The 25,421-nt window shown below is 51.7% G+C and overlaps 1 protein-coding gene and 1 long non-coding RNA gene across 7 annotated transcripts in view; one reads left to right on the forward strand and one right to left on the reverse strand.

The window, feature by feature from the left end:
* Nucleotides 1–15,405, reverse strand: part of Abcc3 (ATP binding cassette subfamily C member 3) — a 41,940-nt gene extending 26,535 nt beyond the window's left edge. For 2 of the 4 annotated variants that reach the window (XR_002387710.2, XR_002387712.2), the window contains exons 1-4: nt 15,111–15,260; nt 908–1,084; nt 427–552; nt 73–210 (exon numbers count right to left, since the gene is read on the reverse strand). Coding sequence is in view for 2 of the 4 variants with exons in the window: in XM_004859735.3 (XP_004859792.1) it covers nt 73–210; nt 427–552; nt 908–1,084; nt 15,111–15,140 (471 nt within the window). In the remaining 2 variants the exon portion in view is untranslated. Of the gene's footprint in view, nt 1–72; nt 211–426; nt 553–907; nt 1,085–15,110 lie in introns of all 4 variants that reach the window. The other 2 variants (XM_004859735.3, XM_004859736.3) reach the window with 2 other exon arrangements.
* Nucleotides 15,406–17,239: 1,834 nt separating this feature from the next.
* LOC147821024 (uncharacterized) lies at nt 17,240–25,277 on the forward strand. Of its 3 annotated transcripts, none has more exons than XR_015447704.1 (3): nt 17,240–17,785; nt 18,085–19,088; nt 22,848–25,277. It is a non-coding gene; the product is annotated as an uncharacterized LOC147821024 (long non-coding RNA). The 3 variants fall into 3 exon arrangements; XR_015447705.1 differs by lacking the exon at nt 17,240–17,785 and adding an exon at nt 20,304–20,460 and having other exon boundaries at nt 17,794–19,088; XR_015447703.1 differs by lacking the exon at nt 17,240–17,785 and having other exon boundaries at nt 17,794–19,088.
* Nucleotides 25,278–25,421: the final 144 nt, after the last annotated feature.

Raw genomic sequence — 25,421 nt, forward strand, 5'->3', positions numbered from 1 at the left:
CAGAGCGGGTCCTGGCACTGGGGAGGGGAAGGCGGGGCTGGAACCCAGCAGTGACCTCAGCCCAACACCTACCTCCGCCATGGCCGAGAGGATCTTAGAGCGGAAGGGGACGATGGCACAGACCACACACAGGAACCAGAAGATGATGAGGACCCCGGAGGACTGCACCCCGCGCAGCCGCTCATACTGGATCAGCAGGGTGGCCAGCACCTGAGTGGGGAGGGCAGGGAGGCTGGGCTGGAGCATGCACACCTGGACCCACACATCTGGACTTGCCTCTGTGCCTCTCCGCCCCGCGGGGCTTCTGGAGTTACCCCCGTCCTCTTCTGGGGGCGCCCAGCCTTCTCCTCAGAGCCCACAGGACTCCCATCACAATCCACAGCCCATGGCAGCCAATCCACCCCACTTCTGGGGCCCCACACTGACCATGGTGATCCCCACCACCAGGGGGGTGACGAAGAAGATGGGGGCGGGGGCTCCGCCGTGGATCAGGCTGTGGAAGGAGTAGAAGAGGTCCAGCCACGAGACGCACCACAGCGAGACGCTCAGGGCCTGAGAACAGGGCACAGGTTGGAGACCCCATGCCCAGAGGGGGGACAGTCTCTGCCGGGGAGGGGACTTTGCTCCTGAAGCCATTGGAAGCCACCAGAGATGCCTGGACTCAGACCAGGGGCTGGGAGGGGCTCTGGGCAGAAGTTCCCCGGGGTGGGGTGGGAAGCTCTGCTGGGGCTGAACAGGAAGTAATTTCCCCAGGCGGGGAACTCATGTTGGCTGGCTGCAGACACAGCTGGCGGGCAGCCAAGGCCCAGGGCCACAGGGCAGGAGAGGGTGGGGAACCCAGTCCAGCCACTGGGCAGAGGTTGGGAAGGGTCCCACCCCCACCAGGAGGAGAGCCTGGAGCCCTGACCGTCTTGACCCTCGACAGGTGGGAAAGGATGATGTAGCCATGATGGTGGTGCCTCAGGTAGAGCAGGTAGCAGGGCAGGGCAGCCCACAGGTAGATGCAGGGGACCCAGGCCAGCAGTGAGTTCTGGAAGCATGAAGTGAGGTCTGGATTGTCTGTGTACACAGTGAGATTGGAGTCCTGGGGACAGAAAGGACAAATCAGGGAGGCAGCATCCTGCTGGGGAGTTGGGTTGACCTTCAGGGGGTTGGCTGGACTTTGGGGAAGAGCCGGAAGTCACACAGTGGTAGATCCCATGAGTAAGGCAGGTAAGAACACACCACAATATTTTTACAAGCCTGCTTTCTCGCTTGTTGGATGGCACTCAGCAGGAGCATTCTCTGTTTGTTTCGTTTTGGTTTTTTGGTACCGGGGATCGAACTCGGGTCCTTGCGCTTGCACAGCAGGTGGCGAAACCATTGAGCTAAATCCTGGGCCCCATTCTCTGTATTTTTGATCCCACCTTGTAAAGACCCCAGGAAAGAGAACTTCCAGAACTGCTTCAGAGAGTGACAAGAACCATGGGATAAGAGTGTTTTAAGCGAGGGGGAGGATTTTGAGGGGAATTAATATAATGTGCCTTTTACTGTAATAAACGTTTTAATTTAAACACACACTGTCTATTCTGATCACACCATGTACAAGAGCAGGTGATCAGGTATGGACCAGCTGTGAATCCCCTGGGAGTGGTGCTGGGCCTCATTTTCTCATATGCTTTCTCTCCCTCTATTTGAGGTGTCGTTTAAGTGCAACGAGCCACACCCCTTTAAAGTGCACAATTCAATGGGTTTGGCAATTGTACACCCCCACAATACCATGAGCCCCACCCCTCCTGAGCTCACTTGGTTCCTGTCATGTTAGATTTCCAATCTCTTTTTTAAAAAAGAATTAAATGTTATCAATGTGACACACACATAGTTTCAGAGTCTCCCGTCTCTGTGTAGGTCTCTCCACTGTCCATGCAGGGTGGCTTGAGACTCACAGGAACAAGGGATGTGGAGTCTAGGGCCACTGGTCACCCAAGTGGCACAGGACTGTCCTGGAAACTGGTCTGTCCTAGGCAAAGGGTGTTTGGTCACACTACTGACCTGTCCCTTGCCTCGTTCTATATCTGCATCTTTTTTGGAAAGAGATGGGAGAATAAATTGATTCACAAACATGTTTTCCTGAGATTGCTTCCTCCAAAGCTGCCGATGTATTAATCTTTTTCTTTCCCTCTTCTTGCAAAGCATTAGCTGTTCTTTACAGAAAACTCAAAAAATTACAAACAAATACCAAGAAAACCACCCACAGTCCCACCACCTAAAGACAACTGCTGCCTGAGGATATAACAACTTACGTTCTAACCACCAATTTAAATTATTCTCATTTTAATTTTTATCCGAGGTGTATGTGCACAGAAACCTGCTTTTCCTTTTTTGTTTCTCTGATGATTTGGTTTGGTTTCTCTCATTCAAATTGGAAGTTTTCCTCAAATGTGTGATGGCTATGGGGGCTTGGTTGTCTCTTTTTTTCTCCCTCAGTACTGGAGATTAAACCCAGGGCTTTGCACATGCTAAACAAGCACTCTACCTTTAAGCTATGTCCCCAGCCCTTTTAATTTTTTATTTATTTGTTGTTGCAGTGGCGGGGGTGGGGGTGGGGTGGGGATGAAGTCCAGGGCATTGTGTGTGCTCGGCAGGCACGGTACCATTATTTTTTATTTTGAAACAAGGTCTTGCTAAGTTGCCCAGGCTGGCTTTGACATTGTGATCCTCCTGCCTCAGCCTCCCAAGCATCTGACTTTATAGGCATGCATCAGTATTTTTTTTTTTTTTGGTATTGGGGATCAAATTCTGGTCTTTGCACTTGCTCAGCAGGCAGAGAAACCACTGAGCTAAATCCCCGGCCCACATCAGTATTTTTGATCGAGTCACCGAAGAGCTGAACGACACCCTGTATGCTGGGGAGGGGCTTGATAGGTAGGGCTTCATTGTAGAGGGATCCAGTAGGAGACTGGCCACTCAGAAACTCACCCCAGGGCCAGGGATTTAGCTCAGTGGTTTCGCCACCTGCTGCGCAAGAGCAAGCACCGAGTTTGATCCCCAGTACCAAAAAAAAAAAAAAAAATCAAGAGATGAGTAATATGAGTAGTCTATGTTCTTTGGGCTGGGGATTTAGCTCAGTGGCACCGCTCCTGCCTCCGCAAGCACAAGGTCATGAGTTAGATCCCCGGTATCAAAAAAAAAAAAAAGAAAAGAAACTCACCCCAGCTCGCAGACTCCAGGGGACCCCTCCCTGGGCTCAATCTGTCAGTGTGGCCTTGTCCCACCCCTCAGAATCCACTCTCTCCTGGGCATCCCCATTCCTTGGCAAGCGTCCATTGCTGTCTCCTTCCCTCTTCCTCCTAGCTGATGCTGTGCCACCTGCCCCAGCCCAGGGTTCTGACCTCGGCTCTTTGCCCTCTCTGCCACCACTGCTTACAGATGGTACTGAAGAGTCCCAAAGCCACACCAGCACCTCAGGCCCCTCCTGAGCCTCGGCCCCCACTTCCTGCTGTCTCTCAGGTGGCTCCATCTGTCCTCAGCCATCTTGTGCTCAACACCTCCACGCCCTGCCATGACCAGCCTGCTTCTGCCAACCTCCTGGCCACCTGGACACCATGGGGACATGAGGTCCTGGTGGCTCTTGGGGAGGAACGACAGCTGGACAGATGACATTTAGAATTCTGTTTTTTCTTCCTTGGGCTGTGTGACCTTGGCAAGGTCCCTAACCTCTGGCCTCCCTGGGCCTCGATTTCTGTAGGGCTTACACGGGTCAAGTCAGCAGCACCCCGCTGGCCTGCACATCACACCAGTCCTGCCCTCATGCCTTCGTGAGCAGTGGCCATGGTGGGCTGGCCTGTTCCATTCCAACGCCCCGACCCTGGATCCTGGCCTTGCCCTTCCTCCGGGTTCCCTCCTGGGTGTGAGAGTGCCCAGGGCTCGGTCTTCCCTCTTCCCCCTCTTTCTCTAGCTGCACTCCTCACCTTGGTGCACTCTCCCAGCCTACAGGACACCTCCGTCCATCTGCTAACCACTTCCCAGTTTCTCTCGCCAGCCTTCCACCCCTCAGATCCCCAGTGCTACGTCCAGCTGCCGGGGGGACAGCTCCACTCCACACACCCTGTCTTAGCCTACGAGGACTTGCACAGTGATCCTTCCACTGTCCTTTCCCCTCACCCATGACCTCTCTCTCTCTCTGCCTCTCTGGCCTCTCTGCAGCCACTGGCCTTGTTGCTGTTCCTGAGCATACTCCAGGCACACTTCTGCCTCAGGGCCTTTGGATGTGCTGTTCTTGTCCTGGACCACTCTTTCCACACATACTCAAGTCTGTCTTTCTGTCCTCTTTAATGTTTGTTGGTACCGGGGATCGAACTCGGGTCCTTGTGCTTGCACAGCAGGCAGCGAAACCACTGAGCTAAATCCCCGGCTGACACCTCTTTAATCTTGCCAGCTGCATCTCATCCCCAGCCCTGCAGTCCCCCAACCTTCTCTGCTCTTTTTCCTCCAAGCGCCCATCACCTAACATGCTGTATAATTTACTTACTTATTATGTTTTCTTTCATCTTTTCCTGGTGATATGGATTGTCCTTGAAAGAAGGAGCCTTTATTTTATTTATTGATATGCCCTAATTACCTAGAATGATACCCAGTGCCATTGGAATAGTTAATTAAATAAATTAAATGAAATATTTATTGAAAAAAATGAACAAGTTAATAACAGGATAATAACATGCTCTCCCTCTAAATCTTTAGTGGCTCCTGACTGCCTAGAAGGCAAAATCCAAGCATCTTAGTATGGCATTCAAAGCCTCTGTCTGGCCTCGAATGATCTTTGTGAACCATGGAACTCTCTGGGTTTGAGTTCTGCATTTTTTGTTTGTTTGTTTGTTTGGGGGTTTTTGGTACCGGGGATCGAACTCGGGTCCTTGTGCTTGCATAGCAGGCGGCGAAACCACTGAGCTAAATCCCTGGGCCCTGAGTTCTTCATTTTAACAAAATCTCTCACAGTAGGGAAGTGGCCTCCTGCATGCCCTGGTCCTTTTTTTATTTTTTAAATATTACTGGGGATTGAACCCAGGGCCTTCACATTGAGCTACAACCCCAGGGCTTTTATATTTTTACATTTTGAGACAGGATCTCACTAACTCGCCCAGGCTGCGCTTCAACTTGTGGTCCTCCTGTCTCAGCCTCCTAGAGTTCTGGGATTGTAGGCCTGTGCCACCAGGCCCTGCTGGGGATGACTCTTTCTGAAATGCGGCTTTGTGTCCCTTGCCACATACCCACAAAGCCACAGTGGCTTCTCCTGCTCATGGAGCCGAGAGCCAGTGCCTGCCCTGAACTTGGAGGCCTCCCGGCTTCTCCTGCCACCTCCCTCCCCGCGGCTCCCTTCCCACAGCCAGCTCCTTCTACCCTCCGCCAGCTCTGCAGGCCCCTCCACTACTTCTGCCCAAACCCTCCCAACCCAGGGCGGTGGTGGGCACTGCTCTGGACCTACTTCCTCCACCCTGACGCCCTTCCTCCTCTGGAGTCAGCACCTACCTGAGCCCTCGTTCCTGAGTGACAGGGTCCAGCAGGGGGCTGGTGCCACTCTGCCACCTTGGAGAGCTAACCTCAGCCCCTTCGGGCAGAGGTTGAGCCATGCACATCTTATAGTCCAGGGCCCTGATCAGGATCCAGCCATTGCTCAACTATGGGAGACGGAGCCTGTGACAGGTAGGTCACAGAGCTGAGTCCACCACTGGGCCTGGGTAGGAACTAAAGAGGGCATGAAGCAGAGGGCATGGCTTATCAGGCCTGGCTGACTCTTTGTCTTTTCCATTTTAAAACTATTTGTATTGAAGTGTAATCTACTTATAGAAAAGCACACACATCTGAAGCATACGCCTCACTGAATTGTCCCACACAGCAGAATCTGAATCAAGAGACAGAGCACCACTGACTCCGAGAGGCCCCCTTCCCCTCCAAGTCGGTACCCACCCTATCGGGGACCCCTGTCCTGACTTCTAGCAATGTGGATTTGCTTCGACATTTTGGACCTTCCTATAAGGTAAATTGTACGGGACATGTCTTTCCTTCTGGCTTCTTTCCCTGGACATCGGGTTCAGGGTATGACCCTGGAGGGTGTGCGAGTATAGACCCTCCATCTGTCTCATTCCGTGTGGGGTTTCACTGTTATGGTTTGGATTTGAAATGTCTCCCAAAATTCATATGCTTAAAGGCTTTTTCTTTCCGTCTTTTCTTTTTTTTTTTTTTTCTCTTTTGGTACTGGGGATCGAACTCCGGACCTTGCTCTTTTGAGGCAGGCGCTGGAACCACTGTGCTAAATCCCCGGCCCACTTAAAGGCTTTTTGCCATGGGCCGGGGATTTAGCTCAGTGATTTCGCCGCCTGCTGCGAAAGTGCAAGGGCCCGAGTTCGATCCCCGGTACCAAAAAAAAAAAAAAAAAAAAAAAGCTTTTTGCCAGCTGATGGGCTTTCAGAGAAGCGATTGGCTGATGAGGGCTCTAACTTCATCAAGTGGATTAACCCACTGAAGAGATCGTAATTTGATGGCACTATCAGAGGAGATGGAACTGGAGATAGGGCCCAGTTTAAGTGGGTCAGTCATGAAAGTATGACCTTGGGAATTATATTTGGCCCCTGACCCCTGCCTCTCTGTCTCCTTCCCTTTCTCTGCTTCCTGGCTGCCACAAGGTGAGCAATTCTCCCCCACCGAGCCCTTCTAACGTGATGTTCCTGCCTCACCACGGGCTGAGACAATGGATCCAACTGACTGTGGACTGAATCCTCTGAAGCCATGAGCCAGAATACATCTTCCTCCTTTAAGTTGTGATTTCTTCATGTGTTTCATCACAGTGACACACAGCTCGGTAACAGAGGCCTAACCTGCTTTTCAACTTGGCGAGTCCATCTGGCCCACCCAGGTAGCCCATCCCCAGGACACCTCCAATGCAACCTCCCCTCCTACAGGAAGCCTCTTGAAGAACCTAGCTCTGAGAGATGCTCCCTTGCTTTGTCCTGTGTGGCCTAGGCAGCCACGTGAGTAAGGATGACAAAGTCTTCGGGTATTTTCCTAGACTTTTGTTCCTGGATTTGCACAGTCATTATCCGGTGATTGTTGAAGAACAGCTTCCAGAGATATAAAAGGTGGTGTTATGGGCTGGGGATTTAGCTCAGTGGTTCCGGCGCCTGCCTCATAAGTGCAAGGACCCGAGTTTGATCTCTGGTACCAAAAAAAAAAAGGTGGCATTGTTTACAAAAGAAAAAGTAAATTTCTCTAGCTTTGGCAGCAGGTTCAAAGACACCTATCAGTGTGGAGCTTGGCCAGGGAGATGGGCTGCATGATGCCACCTGCACATCCTTTCTCCTACACCAATCAGACCCCTGAGGGAGGCCTCCATGCCCAGCACCCTCCAACTCCTGACACAGGGCCAGCTCCGGGGCGGGCTCAGTAACTGGGACCAATGATAAGTCACTGTGTGCAAGGGCAGAAGCCCAAGGGCATGCTGGGGTCACTGCGTGGCTTTTTTTTTTTTTGGTACTAGCAATCGTACTCAGGACCTTGTGCTTTTGAGGCAGGCGAGGTGCCAGTGAGCTAAATCCCTGGCCTGCTGCATGTTTTTTTAAGGCCACCAGGAAATGGCTACAAGAAAAGCCAACTTTGATGCAGCTGACCCAATAGGGCCCTGTGACTTTTGAGTTAGGTAACTGTGGGCCAGTTCCTTCAATCTACTGAACCCCTGTTTCCACATGTGAGCCTACCCTCGTGGGAGAGAATGAACCAAAGCACCCAGACTTAACCAGGCCACGCTTGGGGAAGCCAGTGATAGGGCATCAAGCTCTTGGGACCTTGTTTCACTTTACAGGCACCTCCAGAGTGGCCACAGCTAAGTGGCCTTGGGGCTTTTGCCTCAGGGACTTTCATCCTGGCACTTTTCCTTTAACAAGTGTGTCCCTACTGCAAACATGTAAAAATAAAAATAATAAAAAAGAAAGATTTTTGTGTTTAAAGTGTGTCCCAACTGGGCAGGGCCTCCCAGGTGGCAGTGGGTACCAACCTACACTTCTGTCCCTAGATTGTTTACCCTGGATTCCTTGCTAGGACAGCTATGAGACATGCACAACAGGTCCAGGATGGGACGGTCCCCTCCTCTTCAGCCTGCCCATACTGGTGATTGGCAACTTCTTCTTTCTTCTTTCCTTAGGACAGAATCTTTGGGGTCACCTCTGACTTGTCTCTCCCTGCAAATCACACCCAACCCTCTACAACCCCTGTGCACTCTACCTTTGGACGATCAGGGTGGGCTTTACTGTCGTGTTATATTGGATTTTTTTCTTCTTTTTTGAGACAGAGTTTTACTGTGTAGTTTAGGCTAGGCTTGAACTCAGTAGGTAGCTCAAGCTGTCCTCCAACTCATGGTGATCCTTCTGCCTCAGCCTCCTAAGTGTTGGGATAACAGATGTGCACCACCATGCCCAGTTTATTGGATTGTTCTTATCTATAAAAAGGCAACCTCCCCTGATTCACCCCAATCTCTCCAAAATCCAGCCGCTTCTTCCTGTCCATACCCCAGCTGGATTCCTTTTCCAGCTTCCTCTGGTCTCCCTGCATCTGCCCTGCCACTTGCCCTGCCACTGTTTTCTAACCCAGCAGCTAGTGAGAGACACTTTTGAAGCCTAAACCAGGCCACACTACTTCATTATCCTTGGCCTAGAAGAGTGAATTTCCCTCCCCGGCCCCTCCCTTATCCCCCAGCTTTCTGGTTACCAAGACATAAGGAGCCTTCGGCTTCCACCCTTCACCGCACCCTGCACCACACCCTGCCTTGGAGCCAGCTGTCCAAGAACTGAACCCACTGAAACTGTGAGCCAAAGTAAACTTTAAACTGTGCGTGTCAGGTATTGTGTCTCAGTGATTGAGACAGCCCTCCACCTAGCTAACAGCATCTACCTAACTCTCCTTGCTCAGTCTGCTCCAGCCCTAGCCTCTGTGCCAATCTTCAGACCCTCTATGCATGTACCACCACTGGCAGCTGTCCCTTGATACCCACATACCTCACCCTTATCTCCCACAAGTGTTTTTCCAAACCCCACACTCTCCTGGAGGTCCACCCTGACCTTTCAAATTAAAGCTGTCAGCCCATCCCGTCCCTCTTAGCCTAGCATTGGCAGCTGCAAGCCTAAGAACACAGCACGCTTTCTCCCTGTACCAAGGCCACAGCTGGTCCTGGCAGTGCAAAGGACCCTGTGCCCCATGGAAAGTTAAGCATCAGGTCAGGGGAGATCATTCCTTGGACCCCACAATCAGCCTGGTTCCCTGGCAGGGTACGGTGGAGGATGGCTCCTCTTCCACTGTCTGAAGAGCTGGGATCGAGACACTGGCCCACAGCCCCCCCCCCGTCTCCACAGCAACCACAGCTTCCTTAATACCGGCTGGGATTAGACAGCTGGATGCAGCTGATAAGGCAGAGGGTTCAGTGCCCAGAAGGGACCCGTGGCAGGCGACCCTCAGGGGGCACAGCAGCTGAGACCCCTGGGGACACAAGCCCACAGCAGGCAGCAGTGGGGACTCCCAGCCCGTGGCCCTAACTCTGCCAGGGACTTCCCAGTCCCAGGCCCAGCCTGTGGCCGCCTCTGTTGCGAGAATAGTCATTACTTCCTTAATCCTGTGTGGGAGGGGAGGGGCTGCCCATAACTTGCAGCTCCCAAGTTTACAGATTGTCACTTGGAAAGGACCGACTGACAAGGTCATTTATCTCAGCAGAAATGTGGGTGCAGGAGGGAAAGGGCACACTCTGACTTCCCTCACCTTGCTGATCTGCCTGGGCCGGAAGAGGAAGTCTTTGGAAGAGCCAGAGCTCTGGTAATGGAGCTCCACAGAGTGCCAGGATTATCATGTCCTGTTTGTGACACCTGAGACCCTGGCTGATGCAGGATTTGAACTCAGGCAGAAGAGCCGGAGTTTCAGCCCCCAACCCATTATGTGGTGCTTCCTGCCACTCTATAGGGCTCGGCACGACCCCAACCCCCTTGCCTTAGCTGAAATATTAAGTCTTTTTGTATCTGTGCAGCCCAGCCTGGCCCACCTCATTTCTGCACTGCTTCCCACAGAGCCAGGGAAGGAAGGGGCTGCCAGCACCGGGGAGAGAACCAGCTGGGGTTTGGGGAGCCACTGGACTAGAAACCTGAATATCTAGTCAGGAGGAGAAAGCAAATCCAGGCTTTAGCCTGGTTTCCCACGACCTCTGAGCCCTGTGGCACTGCCCCAGGGACCCAGCCTCAAACACAGCAGCTCCAGCTGGGGGAGGGGACAGGCCAGCCACCCTTGCAAGGGCTCGCTCAGGTCTTGTCCTGCCCACCACGCCCAGGGATCAGGCCCTGGGGCAGCCCCATGGTGTGGTGTGCTAGTGGAGTAGGGGGTGAAATGATGGTGAGAGATTAAGAAACTTAAAGAATAAGGCAAAGAAGACTATATAGCTGAGGCCAGGCGGAAACTCTTTGTCTTGATGAGAGAAATGGGAGGCTTGTACCCTCTGCGCCTTTATTTATAGTGTAGATAAGGAAACCGAAAGGGCATGCCTGATTGGAACAGGGAGAATGGCTAGGGTCTGTAGGAGATAATGTCTGATTGTTTTTGCCGGATGGGTGGGAAGGAAGACAGTCCTCTTTATTGCCAGGCCTTGCTCCACCACAACCTCCACGGCAGGGAGGAGGTGAGTTAGGCCTGGCCATAGCGATCTATAGCGCATCGCTCCCAACAGAGGGGCGCACAGCCCAGGCCCTCTGTCCCTGCCTCCTGGGTGGGTCAGCTGTAGCTCCTGCTGGGGACTGACCACCTCCCTAAAGACCAGCAGGTAATCCAAGGTTCAAGGTTGGTTAAGGTGTGGGCCAGAAGGCAGGCTTGGCAAAGCTCCCTTCCCAAGGCCACCTCCCTGACTCTCTTTCTGTCCTAAGTCTTGGCCCTCAACCCAGGCCCAAGGGATGTGAGAAGCCAGCCTCAGGTCACAAGGGAACAAATCTCAATAAAAGCCAAGAGCTTAGAGGTCACAGTGGTGCAGCACCCCGGTCAAGTACCCTTGCTGGAATGGAATGGAGGGAGGGGACCACACTGGGCCTTGACCTGGCAGGGTTCCTGGGAGGACAGGATGTGCTCGGGCTCGGTAAGCTAAGAGGTGCCCACCTCCTGCCCTCTGCCACTTCCGGCTTCTCCGGAGGTCTGCATGTCACCATCTCCATTTGAGAGCCCAAGTACATGGACAGTTGAGCTTTGCCCATCACCGACACTCTCATGGCTCCTCACTCTCCTGCTAGGCAAAGTGGCCCAAGAGGAAGCATGGGAGACTCCCATACTCTGGGACCCTGAATCAAGGCTTTGGCCCCCAAACCCAAGACTGGGCAACTCCAGATTTGAAGGGGGCTCCAGAGCTTCCCTAAACGCTGCTCCAGACTGGAGAGGGTGAGTGACTAGCTCCAGGTCACACAGCTTGTGGGTGACTGAATTTGGGGCTGGGTAGAACCCAGAAGGAGACGTGGAGCTGGAACTCCAAGGGATCACAGCTTGGCAAGGGACCAGGACATGCCCAGCAAAGGGAGCATAGGCCTGACCAATGGGGGGCCCACGGACCTAGACAGAGAATTGTTGCTAAGTACCTTACATCTGGAGCACAGAGAGAGCCAGAGAAAAAGGAGTCTGGAAACCTCCTCAGAGGAGCCAGCGAATCCCCACCTGCCCCATCTTCATCTTCCCAGCTGGTCAAACAGCCTTGGGACAGGATCTCACCAACTTCCCCATCAAGTGCTCACCACCCATGCGTTTACACATCCCCAGTGTACACATGCCTGGTGTCACCTTCAGACAGGTTCATGGTCAGGATCATTGGATTTCTGAACTTTCTGGGGCTCGGTCATCAGATAAGGTTAACTGTGAGAACAGGCCGCCATCTCCTAAACAAAGCAGTCCAGGCCCCTACTCCTTGTATTCGTTCGCCTCACTGGGTGCCGTGCAGCCTGTATTGCTCAGAACAGAGTAATGCATGAGGCAGGGGCAGCAGTCCAGGGTAAATGTTTTTTGGTTTTTTTGTTTTGTTTTGTTTTGTTTTTGGTACCAGAGATCGAACTCAAGACCTTGTGCTTTCAAGGCTGGCGCCAGAACCACAAGTCCAGGGCAAATGTACACCAAGCCTCCTTTGTCCCCAAGGCCTTTCTGGCCTCCCGAGTAGTCACACCATTTGCTCTTTTGGAGTTTATTTCCACACAAACTCCCAAGATGCCATCAGGGATGTCAGTAACATGCTCAGAAAGAGAGACAGAGAGAGAGAGAAGTTGATATTGAAAGAGAGAGAGAAATCATATGTCCAGCACGTGGTGTGTGTGTGTGTCCAGAGGGTCTTGGGGGCCCCCCGGCCTCCCACCCTTAGAGTGGGTTGGGACCAAAGCTGAAAGCTTTTTTTTTTTTTTTTTTTTTGGTGTCACTAAGTCCAAAGCTGAAAGATTTACCCGAGCCTGTCCCAGATTCCCAGGAAATAGCCCTGCCACCCCTTGTTATTATAGGACCTCCTATCTAACCTCCTCCTCTTCCCAGGAATACCAGCACCTGCCAACCACACAGGGTTTCCTAGTTCTCAAAATCATTCCACATATTCTGTCTCTTTTGATCTCCATGAAAATCTCTGTTTATTTCTATTTATTTATTTATTTTGGTTCCGGGGATCGGACTCGGGACCTTGTGCTTTCCAGGCAGGGGCAGAACCACTGAGCTAAATCCCTGGCCCTCTATTTGTTTGAGACAGGGTCTAGCTATGTAGTCCAGGCTAGCCTTGAACTCACTGTGTAGCCCAGGTTGGCCTCCAACTCGTGGAAGCCCTCCTGCCTCTGCCTGCCAGGTTCTGGAATTTCATGTCCACTCCCCATAAAAGTCTTGGAAGGTGAGTAGAAAGTGGGTTATTTCTCCATTTCACAGATGAAGAAAGTGAAGCTCTGAGGATAAACTAAGGAAAAACTTCCAAGTAGCCCAGAGAGGCGAGAACACCGCCCCCCGCCTTCTGCTTTCCCTCTCCTGATTCAGGGACTTTCTGGTGCCCTGAACCACTTCCCACAGTCTTGGTCACCAGGGCCCCTACCTTTCAGGAGTCACCTTAACGATGTGCAATGCAAATGAGATGCAAAATAGCCCAGAACACTAAGGCTTCCTGGAAACTGAGCTATAGCTTAGACTCCACCCTCCCAAGACCCTCCTCACCCCAGCTCTGCAAACCCTAGAGGATGAGCTAGGGCAGCTTTCCTGCTTTCTCGGCACCCCACTTTGGTCACCAACCACACTGGGTACAGCCAGGAATGGCTTTCAGGAGCCAAGGAGGTCATGTGGAAGAGAGGCTGTTTCAAGATTGAGGGGCAGGGGAGTAGCCAGTTTCCTGACACTAAAGATACCCAAGGTGAGATCCTTTGAGGGAGCCCTAATGTAGATGGCTCAGTCCCACTGGGCTGAGTTCTCAGAAGAGGCACTTACAACTCATGGGCCGCACAGGGCCAGGGCTCTGAGACTCAGAGGTGCACAGCAAGGGGATGGATGTTTGGCACACATCCGAGGAGTCCTGCTCTCTGGTGCAGAGCACACTGGGCTCTGGTCCAGTAACACAATCCTGTGACCTTTCCTCCCTAGCCTCCACAAAGAAGAGGTGACAGTGGTGAGACTGGTGGTCTCCTCGATCCATTGCATGAAAGTGTGAGCCAAAAGGTCTCTGAACTTGGCACAGGGTGGGGTATCTGTTTTTCAGTTCCAGGTTCCTGGGACTTCTATGCACTCAAAGTTTTACTGTCATCCAGGAACAAGGGACCTTTGCATCCCCCAGGCTTGGGCACAATTGCCCTCTTGATTTTCAAATCCTCTGCCTGGTTGGTCACCTCCATCACCGAGACCACACCGTGGTCACATCGGCGAGGTACAGCTGAGCAGCTGGAGGAAGTACACTGATAAGCAGAAGGTACAACCTCTGGGCCTTTGTGACAGATGTTGGGTCAGGGATGGAGGACAGACGGGGTTCCGGGGGGGCTCAGGCAGAGGGGTCATGGCCGAGAAGTTGCATCATTCCTGATTAATCCGTTAGTGGTATGGAGAAAATGAGACATCCCCAAAGAGACTTTCACAGGTATTCCATTGCCCCAAGTTTCAAAAAATCCATGTAATGGCTTCAGCCTATCCCAAATCATAAACACCAGCCCAAGAGACCTGAAGTGACAGCCCATGTTGTGGCCCCTGACTTACACACACACACACACACACACACACACACACACACACACACAGGTCATGTGTGTATAGATCCTCAAAATGCAGAAAAGACATAGAGAAAGGGATTTAAGTCTGGATTTGATATTTCTTTTTTGGGGGGTACCAGGGATCGAACTCGGGACTTTGCGCTTGTGAGACAAGTGGTGGCATCACTGAGCTAAATCCCCGGCCCTAAGTCTGGATTTGAGACCAGCCCGTGCTGGGTAGCCCCTGGACAGTCAGGGACAGAGTGTCTCTGAAAGAGAGCACCTGGCCACTTGCCTCTGCTGGGAGGAGAGGTTTCAGGCTACATACACTGACTACACCCTGGGGCGCGGGGCTGGGGCCTGCAGAAGAATTGGGACCTGCCTCAGAGTAGCTGCTTAACAGGGGCTCCGGATGCCCTGGGGGTCCCAGGGTAGGGGTGCAGGTTAGGCAGTTGAGCCTCAGTTGGGGGGTCATGTGCTGGAGGGTCCACCAGGAAACACCCCCTCCCAGTGGCAAAGTACTCCATCCACATGCTAGGGGTGACCCCAAGAGGGGCTGGAGCCAACAGTGGGGGCCACTTCTGCATTCCCAGGATGCCAGCCATAGCACCTACAGGAGCCTCCTGCCTCACTCACTGAGCTCCACGCAGCCAGGAATGGCAAGACAAGTAAGTCCCAGACACCAAGATATCCCGGGGGACCTGGCTTGGGCCAGTGTGGCCAGCAGGGGTCTCATTACACACTTCCACACACCCGGCTATCCCGGGACTGGCCGAGCATACCCTCTGTCCCAGGATCTCAGCTGCCCCAGTGGGAAGGCAGGGAAGGAGGACCGGGTAGCCCTAGATGACCCTACTCCCACCACAGAAGCCCCCGAGCCCCAAGCCTTACCCAGAACTTGGAGCCACACAGGGAGTCCATGGGGCCAAGGGGCAGCACTGGCGAGGAAGCAGTAATGATGGCCGGGCCAGCTGCCTGAAAAGCTGATGCAGGAAGCCTGTGACCCACGCCCCGCCCCTGGCCCCTGCCTATCCCTCCAAGCCCTGCCTCCGGGCACTCTGCCAGGTTCAACAATGCCTCCCACAGGGAAGGACTTTGGGGCAGGGGCTGGGGATCCTTGACAGTGATAGCCCCTTCTCATGGCTCCTGGGCTGCAAGAGAGGCCCCTCTAGATCCTGAGGCCAGTGACCTTGGCTCTGAATGTTTCTGATGTGGGGCGCTGGGAGGGTGCTGAGCTCAGACTCTGAACACGTGGGGCTGATGAGTCAGGGAGGCAGGGAGAGGGATTTAGCAATCCTCCCTCTAGAAAAAAAAAATCTTCATAGGTTCACATTCATCTCTGGGCCTCACTTCCTTCATCTGTAAAATGGGAGGAGCTTGTGGGCACCTACACACTGTGCTCTGGTGTGTGCACATGTGCACCCTGGGGAGTGCAGGTGGCCTTCCGTGGTCCTCCTGATCTGCTGCTTCCTGGAGCTCTGGGGCTCCCCAGTCTAGCCCAGTGCCTCTCATTTGCATCTGTAAAATATGGGCAATGTAGCCAAATCTTTCTCCTTGGGTTCTCAAGGAGACAGAGACCCCAGCACACTTAGGTGCCCACTGTGCATTCAGTTTTTCTACTTCAGCCTGGCCAGGGTGGAGAGGGACAGGGGAAGCCCCAGGCAGAGCCCCTACATTAGCACGTCCTTCCTACTGCTGAGACTCAGCCCTCCCCATCTGTGGAGTGGGCTTTCTGTGCTGGGGCCCCCTTTCTCTCCCCCATCCCACTATCTTCTCTGACAGGGTCCCTGAAGCCACCCGCGCCCCTCCTTGGGGTTGAGAGGGAATTTCCGGGGTAAATCTCTCCGTGGTCCATCTCTCCCTGCCCCTGCTTACACACTATATCCGGTTGCCCTGGCTGCTGCCTCCCCTGATCCTTCCTCTCTCCATACAGGAAGAGGTGTTCCCTTCCTTGGCTGTTCAGGGACAAGTGTGAGAGGGGCCAGCAAGATAGTGCAGAAGAGGCCAGTGCCTCCTGTGCCTCTGCAGGCAGGAGGGACGTCTCAGGCTGCAGGCTGGTACAGTGGAGATGGGTGGACTCAGAGTGAGGTGGGTGGGGACAGAATGAGACCCCTCTTTCCCTGGCAGCTGGATGGGGGACCTCTACTCCTGCAAGTCCTCTAAGCCCTCTCGGTCTCCCTCTTCCCTTCCAGTCCTGTCCTCCACCCCCATCTCTGGGCAAAAGAGTTCCCCATCTTATCACAAAGTCCCTTGGGTTATATTTGGTTGTGAAGTCTGTCTGTCTTTCCGCCAGTCTGAGAGGTCCCCAAGGGCAGGGACTGACTGGGTCACCTCCAACCCCCTCCATGCCTCAGGCAGTAGCTGTGCGACCTTTTGTAGCTGTGCGACCTCAACAAACTCCTTGATATCTCTGGAACCTGGTGGCTTGAGCAATTTGGAAAAGGTGCCTTTGAAGCTCTCTCCTGGCCCTGGTGGTCCTGGCTTCCACAGCACCCTCTTTCCCCTGTCTTTATCTTGGTCTCCTTGCCAATGTCTTCTGTCGCTCCTCCTCTCCTGTTCCTTCTAGACTTACAGAGTCCTAGGCACCAAGTACACCAGGAAGGCTGGCTCTGGGCTTGGAAGACTTGAAGATCTTCCTTTGTGGCCCTTCAGGGGTGAGCGCCCGAAGAAGCTCTCCTTCCTAAAATGGGGATCCCAGACTCAGCTTGATTCCACTGGGGACCTTTCAGCCCCAGGACTGGCCAGTGCAATGGTTAGAGCACCTGTTTGGGGTCAGGACCCTTGGGTTCTGGCTTCAGCTTTGGGCCTACCGCACCATCCCCTTTGACCGAAGCCTTTTCCTCTCATTCTGGCCTTGGCTGGACTCAGCACTGGGCTGGAGACTCCAGTATGAAATTGGGGGCTCTGGAAACCCTGGCCTTCCCCATGCCTCTTGAAGCACTGGGTGTCACCCCTCCCGGCCACTCATGGGACGTGGCCCCTTCATATGGCCCTTGAATGAGAAGCACTTCTAGTGTAAGACTGAACAACAGTTACTCCATCTTTGTAATAGGGCCCCAACTTGTCTGCTTCTGTTACGGATCACCAGGTAGACATCGAGTTCCAGGGATGTGCTTGTTGTTGTGCCAGGAAGGTCTGTTGTGTGCGTAGTGTTCCGTCATGCTTGCCCAACTCCATATCTGAATATGTTATCTTAAGGACAATCTGTAAAAGGTCTGTTTTATTTCTCTCCTCCGCTTTTGTATTTCTGCTTGTCAACTTCCCCTGAGACCCCCTATAAAAACAGCTTCGGAGTCTGAGCCAGTTGCCTCTCTAAGCTACTTTGCTTTGGGAATGCCGTCTGGCCAGACTAATAAAGGTCTGTTTTACTTTCCAACTTGTCCGGTGTGTTCCTTCCCGTGTGTTCTTCGCTGCAGTCAGCTCCTCGGAGCATTTGGTAAGGCCCTCGGTCTTACATTCTGGAGGCCCCAGCAAGATCCCTGGGTAGGAACCCCTGGTTCAGCTGAGACTCCGTGACGGGATCCAGCAGGAGACTCTCAGGCACAGACCTCAGAAAACCTGCGGAGGTAAGCTTTTGGCTGGTTGCAACCATTTGTTAAGTCAGAAGTGAGGTGGCTGACGAGCCGGGAAGCCTCCCCTGACCCCGAGGTTCCTGACGAGGAACAAGGGAAGATTTAGTTTCAGTTTGTCAGGGCGCCCATTTGTCTTGTCTTTTGTATGTTAATGTTGTGTCTGTTGTGTGTTTGATTTTACATTTTTTTCTTTCCAATCTTCATCAGGAGCAGAGTAATGGGAGGAACCTGTTCTACCGGGTCCACTCCGCTTGACTGCTTTCTCACTAATTTTAAATTGGCTTTTTCTCCAGAACAAGAAGATGAATACAGGGTGAAATTTTCTCACGGAAAACTCCACTCCCTGTGCCAACTGGAATGGCCAGCCTTCAGGGTGGGATGGCCAGCCGAAGGGACTTTTGACCCCAGTGTTTGCTGGGCAGTTTGGGGCAAAGTCACCTGTTGCCCTGGCCACCCAGACCAATTTCTCTACATAGACATCTGGGTTGAGGCTTGTGAGAAACCTCCAGCTTGGCTGCAGTGTTGTTCCCTTTGAGCAGACACTCGCGTTTTAGTGACTGCCCCAAAAGGGCCCTGGGAACTTAAGCCCCCGGCTCCTAAGCCGGTTCTCTCTCAGGAACCTGACCCCCTGGATCCCTTAGGAGGGCCTCTGCCCTATGTGGACTCCTCCACCTCCTCAGATGGCTCCCACTCTAGACCCTGAAATCCTACCCTTCCTCCGTCTGTTCAACCTTCGGCTCCTACTCCTCTCTATTCTCCTCTCCCTGAGGGGCCCCAGTCCCCAGACTCTGTGACTTCTCCCCCACACACACGAGCTGGGGCTGCATATGGGCCTTGCGAGGTCCCCATTGGGGCAATTAGTTCAGCCCCTCTCTTGCCCCTTCAGGAGACAGAACAAGGTCACTATGTTTATATCCCTTTCACTACCAGTGACTTATATAATTGGAAACATCAAAATCCTCCCTTCTCAGAGAAGCCCCAAGCCCTAATATCTCTCCTAGAGTCTATCTTCCATACCCATGATCCTATTTGGGATGATTGCCAACAACTCCTCCAGGCCCTTTTTACCTCAGAGAAGAGGGAAAGGATCCAGGGACAAGCTGTGAGGTCGGTACTAGGTGGACCGGAAGGCCCCCTAGATGACCAACAGAGAGCCCATCTTGAAGCACAACTTCCATCCACCCGACCCCACTGGCAAACTAACACCTCGGGCAGGAGATAAGCTCTCCAGAACTATCGTCAGCATCTCCTGGCCAGCCCGAGGGGAGCTGCTTGGAAGCCTACCAATTTGAGCAAGGTAAGCAAGGTCCTTCAAGGACCAGAGGAATCCCCTTCTGCCTTTTTGGAGCGTCTGTTGGAAGCACACAGTACATATACTCCAATTGATCCAGACGCCCCTGCAAATCGGCAGGCAATAAATTTGGCATTTGTTACCCAGTCGGCCCCAGACATTAGAAAGAAGCTGCAAAGGCTAGAGGGATTTGAGGGAGAGAATAGAGAAAAGTTGAGCCATGAAAGGGAGGGAGCAAGGGAAGGATTAGACCCCTATTAGAGAAAGATCAATGTGCCTATTGTAAGGAAAAGGGCCATTTTAAGAAGGACTGTGAAAAGCTAAAAAGAAAAAGAAAAAAGGAGGCCCAAAAGGAAAAAGGTGGAATCCTCTTAGTAGATGAAGAAGATTGACGGGGCCAAGGCTCATGGCCACTCAACCCTAGTGAGCCTATGGTGACTTCGGAGATGGGGGAACAGATGGTCAGTTCCTTGTGGACACTGGTGCAGCCCACTCTGTCTTGAAGACCCCCCTTGGACCCCTCACTTCCACAAAAACCTCCATTATTGGAGCCACTGGGAAAGTGGCCTCCTACCCTTGGACCACTAGATGGACTGTGAATCTAGGAAAAGGCACCATCTCCCATTCCTTCTTAGTTATCCCTGAGTGCCCGTACCTGTTGTTGGGAAGAGACTTGCTATGAAAGTTGGGGGCTATTATTTCCTTTGAGCCTGAAAGAGGGACCTTCGAGCTTAAGCCACCCTCCGCCATTATGGTGACAGTTCCCCTAGAAGATGAATTTAGATTGCTAAAGGAGGGTGCAGAGCCCCCCAAACAAAAATGGGACTACCTTCAGAAAAAGTTTCCCAGGGTATGGGCTGAAACCAATCCATCTGGGCTGGCCAACCACCATGCCCCAGTGATGGTCCAGTTGCTGGCCTCTGCTGCCCCCATCCGTGTGCGACAATACCCCCTCCAGCTGGAGGCCAAGGTGGGAATCTCTAAGCACATTCACCGACTCCAAGAGGCCGGCATCTTGGTCCCTTGCCAGTCAGCCTGGAATACTCCCCTGCTTCCTGTGAAGAAGCCTGGCACCTCAGACTTCAGACCAGTACAAGATTTGCAGGAGGTGAACAGCCGGGTGGAGACCATCCACCCAACAGTACCAAACCCCTATACTCTGCTGAGTCTCATCCCTCGTGCCCATGTGTGGTATTCAGACCTTAAAGATGCATTTTTCAGCATACCTCTGGCACCAGTGAGCCAACCCCTCTTTGCCTTCGAGTGGACTGACCCAGACACTGGGACTACCAGACAGCTGACATGGACCCGGCTGCCACAGGGATTCAAGAACTCTTCCACTCTGTTTGGGGAAGCTCTCAGCAAAGATTTACGAGAGGTAAGGAGAGTTTTTCCCCAAGCAACTATTCTTCAATATGTAGATGACCTCCTAGTGGCAACTTCAACCAGTGAAGAATGTCTTGTGGCCACCGAGGGCCTCCTGGAAGTTCTCCAAGACCTGGTATATCGGGTGTCCTGGAAAAAAGCTCAGCTTTTCCAGACCAAGGTAACCTGCTTGGGCTATATTCTTGAGGAAGGGAAGAGGAGGCTGGCAGAATCATAGGTATCAGCAATTCTCCAGATTCCAGAACCAAGCTCAAAGAAACAGGTGCATGAATTCCTAGGGGCAATCGGGTATTGCAGAATTTGGATCCCAGGTTTTGCTGAAATTGCCAAACCCCTGCACGAAGCCACTGTGGGGGGAGACACACCCCTTGAATGGACTGAGGCTTGCCAGCAGGCATTCCAACTGCTTAAAACTACGCTTGCTTCAGCACCAACCCTGGCATTGCCAACCATAACTGAGCCCTTCACTCTGTATATAGCAGAGAAGAATGGGGTAGCTAAGGGAGTCATAACTCAGCCTTTGGGACCATGGAAGCAGCTGATGGCATACCTCTCGAAAAGCCTAGACCCAGTGGCTCGCGGGTGGCCCACCTGTCTGAGGATTGTAGCAGCAGCAGCTGCTCTAACCGGAGAGGCTGACAAACTGACATTCGGACAGGATTTGACTTTAGTCACTCCCCGTGCCATTGAGCCCTTATTAAACAGCTCCCCTAGCAAGTGGCTATCTAATGCCAGATTGTTGCAATACCAAGGACTCCTACTGGAGCAGCTGTGCATCAAGTTTGCCACCACTGCTAGCCTCAACCCTGCTACCTTACTCCCAGAGTCCGACGAACAGATGCCCATCCATGATTGCCTTGAGACTCTTGAAAATTTATGGGGAGGGCATCCGGATTTAACGGACCAGGCCCTCCCCCAGGTGGAGGTCACATTCTATACTGATGTGTGCAGCTTCGTGCGTAATGGAGTACGATATGCCGAGGTGGTGGTGGTCAACCAGGACCAACAAGTGGAATGGGAGCAAGGGCTGCCCCAAGGGATGTCAGTACAAAAGGCTGAGTTGATTGCTCTGACCAAGGCTCTAGAACTAGGTAAAGGTAAAAGAATAAATATTTTCACGGACAGCTGTTATCCCTTTGCCACTGCCCATGTGCATGGGGAAATTTATCAAAACCGAGGGCTACTGACCTCTGAAGGAAAGACAATTAAAAATAAAACTGAGATATTGACATTGTTACAAGCTATTTGGCTACCACGAGAAGTTGCTATCATCCATGTCCATGGGCATCAAAAGGGAGCTAGCCCTGAGGTGATTGGTAATAATGCAGCTTATCTGGCAGCAAAACAGGCTGCCCAAAAGTCAGTGGGGAAACAGATGGTTCTCCTCCCCACATTGGTGCTGCCAGAGAAACCAGAGTACACAGATGAAGAAATGGTGGAAATGACCAAAAAGCGGTGGATCCAAGGTAAACATGAATGGCGGATGACCAAGGATGGAAAAGTGGTGCTCCCAGCTGCTGTAGCAGACACACTGCTACAAGAACTGCATGGGTCCACCCACCTTGGTGAGAAAAGAATGATGGCCGCTCTGCGACCCCATTTCATCAGCAAGGGAATGGCACAAAAGGCCAAAGACCTAGCGAGACGATGCCCCACCTGTATCAAGATAAACACAAACTGGATGACCGGACCCCCAGGGGTCCAATATAGAGGATTAACTCCAGGAGAACATTGGGAATTGGATTTTACTGAAATGAAACCCGGCATGTATGGGTACAAGTACTTATTAGTCTTTGTAGATACTTTTTCAGGATGGATAGAAGCCTTTCCTACTAAGAGAGAGACAGCCAAGGTAACCATCAAAAGGCTCTTGACAGAAATAATTCCTCGTTTTGGCTTGCCCTTAGCTCTGGGGTCTGACAATGCCCCAGCCTTTACAGCTAAATTATCTCAATTCATCAGTAAAGCTTTAGGGATAAAATGGAATTTGCATTGTGCTTATAGGCCTCAGAGTTCAGGACAAGTAGAAAGAGCAAATCGAACCTTAAAAGAGGTTCTAACTAAATTATGCCTGGAGACTGAACAAGGTTGGGTAGAACTTCTCCCCTTTCCCCTCCTTCGTACCCAGTGTATCCCTAAGCCGCCTCTAAATCTGTCACCCTTCCAGATCATTTATGGGTGATCTCCCCTGATCATCCCTCTGGTTGATTTGGAGTTAAAGGAAAGACTTTCCCACCTCCAACTCCTTAAGTCCCTAAAAGCAGTCCATCAGCTTCAATCAGAGCTACATGATAAGCTGAGAAAAACTATGCCTGGTCCCAGTGAAAAACCTTTGCAACCCTTACCCTATAAGCCAGGGGATTTGGTTTTCATTTGCAGGTTTGACTCCATGACCCTTGAACCCCACTGGAAGGGACCATTTCCCATTGTCCTGGTTACTCCCTCAGCAGTGAAGGTAGCTGGACACTCTGCCTGGATCCACCACAGCCATTTAAAGGCAGCACCCCCAGAGGAAGCGACGTCAACATGGCAGATCGATCACAAAGGAACACAAAGGACCCCCCCCCAAGATAAGATTTGATCAAAGACTAGTTTGGACAATATGGGGGTTCTTGGGGGTACTGTTCTTACCAGCCCCAATGGAAGGGGGATCTAGACGCCAGCTGGTGTTGTCCAGCCACACTCCCCAGAACTGGACTTGGTCCTTGAAAAATGCCTTAACAGGAGCTCTCATTGCCACCATTACTACTGATAGACAGCCCCATTTTATTATAGACCTGTGTTCTCTGGGGCTTCCAATCGTTAGTGGGGGGGGGTGGATCAAAGGGTAAAGTTTCATCCGGAAAGATGGGTAAAGGGGGCTGCGGAGGGAGGTGTGGAATAGATGATAAGTTGGAGAAAAACCTCCAAGACACAGATATTTATGCCTGCCCCATAGGGAAAAATAAAAGGTGCAATGGGGGACCAGGAAACCACTGTCATCATTGAGGTTGCGAATCTATTGCCCCGTGGAAAAATGATGATGCGTATTTGGCCTTGGAACGACAAACACCAAGTGGTTCATGTTCCACAGGAAAATGTAATCCCATCAATCTAACCTTAAAACAATGGCAAAATCCATATAAAGATTGGGAAAAAGGAAAATCCTGGACAGTGGGACTCTATGTGGGTGGAAAGGACCCTATGACTGACCTCCTCATCCAGCGAAGCCCAGTAATAGTACCGCCTAAACAGGTAGGCAACATTTATAGGGTCCCTGGCCCCCAAGAAAAAGAAAAGGCAAAAGGAACCTATAATGTGTCATTAGTTGCTCCTGAATCTCCAATCCAACCATACCTAAAACCCCTGGATGCCATGTACACCCTGTTAAATGAGTCTAGCTTCAATCTTACCCAAGGGTGTTGGCTGTGTTTGAGTCCACATCCCCCGTATTATGTAGGGTTGGCAGTAAACGGCACCTTCTCAGAAGCTGACCAGAATGAGTGTGATTGGAAACAACCGAGGTTGTCAATTGGGGATATAAAAGGAAAAGGGTTATGTGTTAAAAATCCAAGTGTTATATCATCTTATCTGGACAGTATATGTTCTTATCAGACACCAACTGTCAGTAATGAAAAATATTTAAAAGCTGGAAACAATGCATGGTGGGCAGGTACAAATGGTATAACTCCCTGTTTATCCATGACAGTCCTCAATCAGGAACTTGAGGTATGTGTAATGGTCCACATCTTACCCCAAGTCCCTATATATGGAGAAGACCAGGGTTGGGAATACCTAGCTAAGAGAGCACACACCCGAGAGAAGCGCCACCCAGCATTGATTCCTGTGTTAACTGCAGCAGGCATTGCGGGATCAGCGGCTCTGGGTGTGACCGCAATAGGACTGCGAGACTTTAATTTCAAAACCCTCGCCCAACAGGTAACAATAGACTTAGGCCTACTTACTGAGTCAGTGTCTCATTTGGAAAAACAAGTTGATTCTCTGGCTGAGATGGTCCTTCAAAACCGCCGAGGACTTGACCTCGGATTTATGAAAGAGGGAGGGCTATGTGCAGCCCTAGGAGGGCAATGTTGCTATTATGCTAACAAATCTGGAATAATAAGAGAAACTCTGGCCACTGTAAATAAACATCTACAAGAAAATTATAATAGATTGATAAAACAGGAGGGATGGTTCCAGTCAATGTTTAACTGGTCTCCCTGGATGACTACCCTTGTTTCTGCCCTTGCTGGACCCCTGTTAATCTTGTTACTAGCTTTGACTTTTGGCCCATGCATTATTAATAAACTTATGGCCTATGTAAAGGCCCAGATAGGATCTGTTCGCCTAATGATTTTGAATCAACAGGCCAAATATCATCCTTTAATTGAGCTAGATGAAGAAGAACAAAGATGGAGGCAAGAATACCAAGATAACGCTGTATAAGATTACACAGCTACGGGAAAAATCAGTGGGGAATGTAAGACTGAACAACAGTTACTCCATCTTTGTAATAGGGCCCCAACTTTCTGCTTCTGTTACGGATCACCAGGTAGACATCGATGTGCTTGTTGTTGTGCCAGGAAGGTCTGTTGTGTGCGTAGTGTTCCGTCATGCTTGCCCAACTCCATATCTGAATATGTTATCTTAAGGACAATCTGTAAAAGGTCTGTTTTATCTCTCTCCTCCACTTTTGTATTTCTGCTTGTCAACTTCCCCTGAGACCCCCTATAAAAACAGCTTCGGACTCTGAGCCAGCTGCCTCTCTAAGCTACTTTGCTTTGGGAATGCCGTCTGGCCAGACTAATAAAGGTCTGTTTTACTTTCCAACTTGTCCGGTGTGTTCCTTCCCGTGTGTTCTTCGCTGCAGTCAGCTCCTCGGAGCATTTGGTAAGGCCCTCGGTCTTACATCTAGGATGTTCATTGTCTGGTTCTCCCCTGCACCCAGAGCAAGAAACTGAGGCCTTGAGACAC

Source organism: Heterocephalus glaber, unplaced genomic scaffold (genome assembly GCF_053883595.1).
Source record: "Heterocephalus glaber isolate CG9 unplaced genomic scaffold, H.glaber_assembly_v1.0 deba00001773, whole genome shotgun sequence".
Classification (NCBI taxonomy): domain Eukaryota; kingdom Metazoa; phylum Chordata; class Mammalia; order Rodentia; family Bathyergidae; genus Heterocephalus; species Heterocephalus glaber.